The sequence below is a fragment of the Crocodylus porosus genome, unplaced genomic scaffold, assembly GCF_001723895.1.
Source record: "Crocodylus porosus isolate Cpor-Errol unplaced genomic scaffold, CroPor_comp1, whole genome shotgun sequence".
Lineage (NCBI taxonomy): Eukaryota > Metazoa > Chordata > Crocodylia > Crocodylidae > Crocodylus > Crocodylus porosus.
Genome location: NW_017728918.1, coordinates 88,641,983 through 88,651,429, shown reverse-complemented (window position 1 = coordinate 88,651,429; position 9,447 = coordinate 88,641,983). Strand labels below are relative to the sequence as shown.

Sequence of the window (9,447 nt, the reverse complement as noted above, 5' to 3'; positions counted from 1 at the left end):
AACATTTTTATCTGCTTGAGGGACTTTTAAAAGTCTCCCACTGCTGCTTCTGTGGCACAGTCTACCCATCCTGGTGTGGGGGATGGGGTAGGAATGAGGGGTGCAGGCAACTCTGCACCACAGGTTGCTGCTCCTGTACCCCCTTTCTAAAATCCTGGATCTGCTTATGCTTACCTCCTTGCAAAGGGACTGGGCAGTGGGGGACAGCCTGAATCTGCACTTGTCTCCTCCCACTGCTTATCTCCTCACAGCACCCCTCAAAAGATCTCAAATCATCCCCAGCACCCTAGTTGAGAATCACTGCCCTAATCACTTGGATGTTCTGGACTATAGGATGGCAAAGTCTTCAACCAGAAATACCATCCAATACCTGAGAAACCTTCCTGCACTCAAGTTTCATTAGAACTGGTGTGGTCTGGTAGGATGCTTGCATTTTCTGATGAAAAGCATGTCACTAATAAATTCCTAACTAGTTCTAGTAATGAGTTAACTTCAACTTAAAGATTTCTTCAGGATCTATGTACTAGGCACTGAGTTTAAAGGTTTAAAGGGCTTGTGGCTACCTTGCCTAAGTTAATGATTAATCTAAATTAATCTAATTTAATGATTAATATTATAGCTCAGATATTATAGCAGCCATGATGGCACTCAATCAGGTTGTAATGAGTTATTTGTATCTAAGGAAAAGGACGGCAAATTTGAAGTGAGATACTGTGGAGTGTCTCATTTAAAAAAAAACGACACTGTCCCCTTGGTGCTAACAAACAGGATGGCTGGCTCCCCTTCAACGGGGGGCCAACTCTGAGGACAGCTTTTGATTGGACAGAAACAACTCCCTTATTTGTGGAGCACAGCAGCAAATCTTACTAGAGCCATGGCCAATGAGGACTGGGTTTGATGTGTGTTGTCATAACTGCTCCACCCATTTAGCTGTTTTTCTTTGGGTTCTATTGACAGTTCTTTGCACTTGTTAGCAGTCACTGGGAGAGCAGCATTTGCCAGACGGAATCTGGATTCTTGTTCTAATAAGGTATTTCCCTCTCTCTCCCCTTAGTCCAACCCTTTTCTAAGTTGTAGCATAAAATCTGTTTCACCCTGTAAAAGACTTGTTAGATCACAGAGCCCATTCCCTTGTAAGCACAAGATATAATCCCCCCTTGCAGAAAATGTATAAGATTAAAAATTAACACTCCGCTAGGATTTTCTTGCAAGCTATACATTTCTCAGAGCAATTGGCTAACATGCTGGGGTTGCGGGGGGTTAGATCTTGATTAGAAGCTGACATGCTGTAAGATGAGTTGAGCTGTCTGTCATTGTTGTTTATGCTGTCTACCATTAGTCACCGTGTTTAATGTGGCATGTGAAATCCTTGTGATGTGGGAATGAGCGTGTGTGAATAAGCCTCTTCAGCGTTTATTCCACCCTGTGAAAAGAGCATGTTCTTGGCAATGTCTGAGTCTGGGCTAATGGAAAGTTCAGACCTTTGTTTTCTTGGAGAAGGAGAAAGACCTTGTTTGACTTCCTGGCATGACTGTGAGATACTTAATACTGACAGCTAGTACTGACAGCACTGCCATTAGCTGTATTACATTGATAGGTAGTCCTGAGAGAAGAAGGGGTATCTGGGGACAGGTGTTTAAGGCAGTACACCTGGAGAGGCTTAGGAGCTGGGTCTGTCTGTCTGACATAAAAACGTGTCTAGTACATACCTTTACTGGGGCTGTTTATCAGTGTAAGTGCACTCTCCTCTAAAGCCCTAGCAAAAAAAAAACAGGCAAAAGGAGAGTTGAGGAAGGTCCTAGGCAGAAGCTCTATAGGAGGGAAGATGGACAACCCAGTGACTGGAGCACTAACTTGGGAAGTGCATTCAGTTCCTTGCTCTGCCACAGGTTTCCTAGGTGACATTAGTGAAGTCACTTAGGGCAAGAGCCAGAGAGACACTTTAGGTGGCTCCAGCATGGGTGCAGAAATGCCTCATCAGATTAGGCACCTGGCCCAGAAAACAAGCAAGATTCAAACAAGCAAGACTGGGTGCCCAGCCCCCTGTACTTCCAAAGGGAAGCACTAGGCACCTCAAAAGGCAATTCAGAGATGTTGAATGTTGCTAGTGGCAGCCAGGGAGAATAACAAGAATATCTGAACCCCCTCCCAGCTCCCTGGTTTAGGTGCCTGACTCAGGGCTGCACATGAGGCATCTCCATCTGCTCAGCTTCAGTGGATGGGTGGCAGGGATTCCCTTTTTAGCCTATGCTGTAGCCTTGTGGTTAGAGCATGCTCAAGAAAAGTAGCAGATGTAGGTGTAGTACCCCTCAGGTTGAAGGGCACCAAGAGCTCAGTTCAAAATGTGGCTCAAAATGCATTGAGCTCCTGAATGGGGAGGGAGTATTTCTGGGCTATGTTTTTAGACGCAGGAAGTTAAAATCTGTTTTAGGTGCCCAAAGTGCCTCGCTGGATCTTGCTCTTATGGCCAGATTTTAAAAGTATTTAGGGCCCTAGTGAGATGGTTAGAAGCATTTGAGTACCTCTAAAATCTGAACCCACATCTCTCTCTATCTCACTATCTGCAAAATAAATGGGTAATGAGGTACTTTTCATATTGTCTGCAGGTTTTCTGAGGATAAACATAAAGATTGTGAAGTGCTGAAATATTTAATGGGGGACATATAAGTACCTAAGATCACAGACCCAGTAAAGGCTGGGGGCGGGGAGGAGAAAGAGAGAAATTAGCTTTTGTAATAATACGTTCTTCTTTTAGTAAAATTTCATGTTCAGTATTAGTGGAAGGTGAATCTTTGATCATTTCTTTGTGATTTGTCAGAAATTCACCTCTTCTGAAATGGTATAAATAAGAGAAAAGGAAAATGTTCAAGTCAAACCTGCTCCAAACCCTTGTTTGATAATCCCAGGGACTGAATTGTACTTTGCCAGCTTCTGTACTTCTGCAAACCCCGGCCAGCTCCTTAGTTAGTGCAATGGGAGGGGAATTGAAAATATTTGTAAATCATTTGCCTTCACTAAGGAAGGTGGAAAGAATGAGCACAACAAATATACAAAAAAAAAAAAAATGAGAAGGAGTTCATTTCAAAATGGAAATGGAAGGCCTAGAGGGTATCCTTGTGTTTATACCAAAAGTGGGAGAGTCCCAGGGAAGGCTGAAGCCTCAATAATATGAACAACACAAACACTGATTTTGGCACCCAGTATTGACAAAACCATGAGTCTGACCCCAAACTATCAGAGGTTTGTTTTAAATTGTGAGATTTAAAAAACAATGAATTAGGGGGCTTTTTATTTACCTTCAGGTTAGCAGTCCTTCAGGTTACATTTTTCAAACTTTCTTTTTGTGCAACTCTGAGGGCTAAACACATCCCTTTTCTAAATATGTGACAGGGAAAAGCATAGGACAGAAGAGACCAGCCTGTAGGAACACATCCGGGAAAGGTCTGTCACAGCAAAGGGTAGGGTAAGTAGGGTGAAAGATGGGGTCAGAATAAAAAGGGAGCAGAAGGGATGAGTGCTTCAGGCAGCCAATTGCTCAGGGGCCACCACCCCTTCTTGTCTCCCAGGCACTGCTCCTTGAGGCAGGAAAAGCCTTTTCACATGAGCCCCATGTACAAGGGAAAGTCACCTCGAGGGTTTTGGCTTAATGAAAGATGTTTTTTTCTTGGAACTGAAAGATGTTCAGTGTCTTGGAACCACATTCATGAACAAGGTTGAACAGTTAATCTCTACCTGAGCCGTGAACGTCACATACCTCCCAAGGCTGGAAGGTGCATGGCGACTGCCAGCAGGCACTGCTGGCAGTGTTGGCAGCAACACATCTCAGAGGATGCACCCCCTACGCATTGTCTGAACACAAGATAGGTATCTCAAAAAATATATCTATATCAGGTTACCAAACCATTAAAAGCCAGTCCAGGTCAAATCTTGTGTGAGCATAAAGTAGAATATATGTGTGTAGATGTGTAGTGTTTATGTACATACAGCCACATGAATCATTTCACCCACCCCCAGAACATGGCAGCAGTCCAGGCTGGAGACCCATCAATGTTTAACAGCACACAACTGTGCTAAACAGCTGCATAAGGAAAGAATGAAAAGCAATGTAGCCATTTGAAATGATGTAATATTGGTAAGTTATCCAGTGATCTGAAATGGCAGATCCGCCTATACTTGCAGAGACTGCTATGGGATCTTACATGACTCCAAGAGATAAAGACCTCCTCAATACTGCCAGCCTTTAAGGTTCAAAAATCATGTGTCATATCCCAAGATATTGTAAGGACTTTTAAAAGTTTGGTTCTTTTAGTATGCCTTGTACTTTCCAAGCCTTCAGGGTGCAGCACTCCCTTCATGTTTACAAACTTTTCTCCCTGGCTCTGAGGACCTAAACGTTCTTGAGAAATAAGAAAGCTGTGATTTTCCTTCAGTCCCTTTGGCTGCCTATACACATGCTCCAATACGTTCTAATTAGACTGCTGCAGTGGTAAGCCCCTGTGAGTTTAAAAATGGCCACAGGGCACTTTAACTAAACCTCATTCAATGAGGTTTAGATAAAGCATCCTGCAGCCATTTTTAAATGTGTGGGGGATTAATATATGTGACACTGTGGCATTTTAATTAGAGTGGCTGCTCAGAAACTGCTCTAATTATAATGCGCCCTCCCACACCTCCAAGCATATGTATAGGTAACCTTTTTTCCGCTAAGGTCATGGTTCCCAACCTTTTTAGACTCAAGGCACAAAATGTAGGTTCTTGGTTTCGCTGGATTTTTGACTACAGAAAAAGAGTAGAGCAAGTCTTATGTTGCAAAGAACTCAAAAACACTACAACAGGTCGGAATACTTTTAACATTATGGATTCCTATTTGAAATCCCTGGGTTTGTTTTGTGAATCATTATGGTACACCTAACAGTGTAGGAACACAGCTAACATTGTGCACTGCAGCACTCCTTAAAGGATTTCAAGGCATCCTAGGGTGCCACAGCACCATGACCGAGAATCTCTTATTTGAGGCAAGACAACTACTAAATATCATGGGACTCATGATAAAGTTTAATGACTTGGCAACACTACTACTGCCCCATGGCTTGCCTGACAGATGCATATTAATTGATCAGACTGGACTTCATATGCTCCCTCCAAATGAGGTCAGGGAACAGGAAACCAGCCTTACAACAAAGACCATGTTCCTTTTGAATGCACGAGCTTGAGGCTAATCAGCCGGGCTTTGTTCCTGTTGTTTAGGTTTTGCCCCATTCTGTCTGTCAACAGTAAAAGCAGCTAAATTGACTGTTCCACTGGCTACTTATTTCACCTCTAAATCCTGATTTCTGCAATGCCAGCAGGTCTCAACAGGTGAGAAGCATCACTCTAACTGACACAGAACAGTTACTTGCCTACCACATCAGCTAAAAATAATCTGCCCCTGCTGTGCTAAACAAGTCTTTTGCTCAGTAGGTCCCCAGCCCCCTGCATGGGCAGTGTGTGCTGTAGAATACAGACTTGTCTTGCATATTCAAGTATGTATGCTTCTTTCTGGCTCTGATTGTGTGCCCTTTTTTCATCCTGCAGAGCAAAAGCCTTACTCCCTGAAGTCAATAAATTGTACCGGCTTGACCTTGTATTAGGCTTGATTTGGTGAACAGAGTCTTAATGCTTTCATACACTGCAATGGTGAGAGAGAACTGCTTGTCACATTCAAGCAGTTTGCCTTCAGAGGTTAATTCAGTGGTGCACATGGCCCCAGGGTATGTGCGTGAGGAATGTAGACACCGCAGCAGGGCAGGTAGTGTTTGCTGCCTTCTCTGCAGGACTCCTGCAAATGGACATGACTCAGTGGGTGGCTGCAGCAGGCTTTTGCCAAGCTGGTGTCAATTTAGGTTAAACCAGCTCCTTTGCAATAAGGATTGTCTGAGGATGATTTGTGATGAAACTAGAGCCTTTGCTGAGCTGTCTCTTTCATCTTTCTGCCCCTGCTACAGAGGTCAGTAAGAAAATTCATTCTCTGCCATGGCCAATTGCACCAATAAAATGTCAGACAGGACTGTAGAGGGGGAATCGAGAACAATTCCTTGGCTGGTGGATAATGGGTCCATACCAAGAATGTGTTGAGGGCTACTGAAGAAGAGGGATCCAGCAGAGCCACCCATTTTGTGAAGGTCCCAGATGCTTTTTGAGGCTGCTGACAACAAAAGGTGTCCCCTCAGGCTGGTAGAGATTTTTGCATGAAAACATTAATTAAAGAAGACTTTTACAAAAATCAAACCTGTTTGTAAAAAGGCAACTGCATTAACATCTTAATGATATTTTTGCCAACATTTTTATTGAATGTATTTTTGAAATAGTTATTTAAATGTTTCTGTTACCAAAACATGCTGAAAGCTGGGATTGTGGCCAAGGAATAATTTCAGAAAATGATTTTGACAAAAAATTCTATGACAAACATTTTGGAACATACAACAGAAATTGGAAGCCAGGTCCACTTTGAACCCTGCAAAATGAGGCAACTGTGAAATTCTGCAAATTGTAAGGGAGAAATTGCTTTTCTGTTTTTTTTCTTCAACCATCTCTAGTTCCTACTAATCCAGAAACCTGGCAGTTTGAGGTGAAGGTGGCACTGAGCCACTGAGTTTAGGTCTAGATCAGAATTTTCCAATTTTGAGGTTTGAAGTAATGATTTAAAAGTGGATTCTGGCTTGATCAGTAGCATAACTAGGGGTGGGTGACTGGGACTTCAGCTGTGGGGCCTACTTAGAGGGAGTGCAACAGTGGTAATCACTGTTGCTGCCAGCCTTTCCACCACCGCTACAGCAGTTGTCTTGGCCCCTACCACTACTCTGCTGCACAGATCCTGGTAGTGATGCTTCATTGCTACTCCTCTGAGTTGCTTCTTTAAAAGTATTGTTCACCACCTGCCCCCCTCCCCCACCTCTGGGTACTCCTCCCTGACTGGTTCATAAAGTAGAAGAGAAAAAATATTAAAAATGAAAAAGGAGTTTAGCAACAAAGGTTGCAGCTGTGCCCAGCTGCTGTACAAGACAGCTGCAATGGAAGGAAGGAGTTTCTTGCATGCCTGCAAAGCAGCCAGGCGGATTTAGCCTAAAAAAACCAGCAGTGATCCTACATAAATAGTATATAACAAAAAAAGTGGTGGGAGAGGAACAAGAGAGCTGCCTGAGCTGTTATTAGCTGTGATGAACTAAACAAGCGGGATCACCCAAAGTTTATATTACTTGCATTGCCTCAACAAAGGAAATAAACAATGCCTAAAATCTAATTTAACATGAAGAAGTAAGAATTCTTTATAAGCTCAATGCTGCAAATGCTGTTTTCCAAAAGGGAAGAGCAAGATCAAGGGACTACAGTTGGATTTTTGCCATTGAATATATGATCAAAACTATCATCTGGCTTTAGAGGGAACTTCTAGAAGGGGGTGGCAAATTTTAGACTGCTGGGATCATGGAAAGAGCTAAAACCTGGTAATTATCAGCCAGACACAGCTAGATACAAGGTGGCCAGGTGCAGGCATCAGATGTTTTAACAGAACAAGAAAGAAAAAAAAATCTGCTTCTCTTGTAAATATTAGCTAAAAACGATTAAATGTAGACTCTTCGAAGAAGCCAAGCATTTTAAAAATCAAGTCAGAGCAAGGGAAGTTCATGCACTCAACTTCTCAAGGGGCACTTGTTTTTCTTGGCTCTCTGAACTTTCCCTTGATTCATTTGTGCAAAGTCCAGGAGGTGTAGTTTTTACTGAAGCTGATAGGAGCTGTGGGTGCTCAGAACACCCAGGTACAGAGGAGGAGCTTTTGTTCACCCTCAGCCTAGTTTAGAAAACTGTCCTGCCTACCCTGGCTATGAGCTAGAGCCATTATCGTCACTCTAAACTTAGGGCCACAAATGTGTCCCTAAATATGCCAAAGCATAAAAGGATTTTGCCTCTAGAGGTGCCCCATATGAGGCGTAATTGAGACACCACAAGCACTCCATGAGAAATCATTTGACAAAAGGAGCTATTCTCTACCCTGCAACAGTGTTCATCACCTTTAATGGTGACATCTATATTTTCTGGGACAAAAATCAGCAGGCAGTCTCATTTTGTGATATTGAGGAGGACAAGCTTTTCACAGGGGATGAACTAAAATAAATGCTAAACAAAGCCATTTTCCATGTTACGCCTGAACCCCTACTCTGTGTAACTGGTTTGTTTGTAGTGTGGTTTGCTTTCATTATTCAATCCTTTGCTTCCTTTAATTTCTATAGATGTTAGTGCTTTAAAATATTCAGATTCCATTTTTACTGTTTCACCTCGTCACAAAGAACAAAATTTTCAAGAGCCCCTATGGAATGGCTTGGTACTAAACAGCCACTGAAAGTCCCTTTACAAACCAACTCTATCAGGTGTCTTGGCAAACCCCACCCAATATCACTAAAGATGGAGCACAGCTGCTGTACCTAAAGATCTTCTCCTCACCACTTTCCAAGTGGAAGACAAGTTATGGTTTGCTTTTGAGTCTGAAATATTTCTCAAAATGAGTTATGTTTAACTCTGACGCTGGTGCCAATCTTGTCATTCTTGGTTCTTGGCACAAAGGCAACTTTCTAAGAAAATGGATCTCATGGTTTGTGAGATCAGTTTTTTGTGCAACTCTATTTCAGAAGCTTATCGCAGTATTAATTACATGATGTCTCTTTTCTCAGAAAATATGGGTGTAATCTTATGCACGCGGGGTAGCCACAGTCCTGTGGGACTATTCACCTGGAAAAGGTTCTTAAAATCCAGCCTTTTTGTATCTTGTTTACAGGATATAGCTGAAATTCATAGCAAAGCATTTAAAACCATTCATGTTGGCTGTGGAGTCTTAGGTAACCTGTGGAATCTATTTTTTCCCCTTCCTTTCCTTACAGTCAATGTCTAAGCCAAGGATTGCTGTTATTGGTGCTGGCTTGATTGGCCTCTCCACAGCAGTATGCATTTCAGAAACTATCCCCAGATGTTCTGTGACTATAATTTCGGACGAGTTTACTCCCAACACAACAAGTGATGTAGCTGCTGGGATGCTTATTCCACATACATATCCAGGTGAATTAAACTTCTGCTTGGCATGTAGTTGCAAAGTTCAGGTTTAAGCTTTGCTCTTCATATCTATGAGATTGATATTGAAGATGAACTATCTGCTTGCTTCTGATTAGTTTAGAATATATGTCTTCAGTCCCTACTTTCTGAAGAGTCATGGTGGGGGAAACCCAGTGTTTTAGGTTTCATAGTTTCATAGTTTGTAGAGTTGGAAGGGACCTGAGCAGATAGTCAAGGCTGACCCCCTGCCATGGCAGGAAAGAGTACTGGGGTCAAATGACCCCGGCAAGGTAGTCATCCAGCCTCCTCTTAAAGACTCCCAGGGTAGGAGCCAGCACCACTTCCCTTGAAAGTTGGTTCCAGCTCCTA

General features: G+C 42.7%; 1 protein-coding gene across 9 annotated transcripts in view; it reads left to right on the top strand.

Annotated features, from left to right (window-relative positions):
- Positions 1–273: 273 nt before the first annotated feature.
- Positions 274–9,447, top strand: part of DDO (D-aspartate oxidase) — a 21,246-nt gene continuing 12,072 nt past the window's right edge. The window contains exons 1-4 of one of the 9 annotated variants that reach the window (XM_019537896.1): positions 274–418; positions 5,575–5,676; positions 6,116–6,213; positions 8,910–9,084. In XM_019537896.1, coding sequence (XP_019393441.1) covers positions 6,169–6,213; positions 8,910–9,084 — 220 coding nt within the window. In that variant the 5' untranslated portion in view covers positions 274–418; positions 5,575–5,676; positions 6,116–6,168. Of the gene's footprint in view, positions 419–930; positions 1,031–5,500; positions 5,523–5,574; positions 5,677–6,115; positions 6,214–8,909; positions 9,085–9,447 lie in introns of those variants that run through there. The other 8 variants (XM_019537895.1, XM_019537897.1, XM_019537900.1 and 5 more) reach the window with 8 other exon arrangements.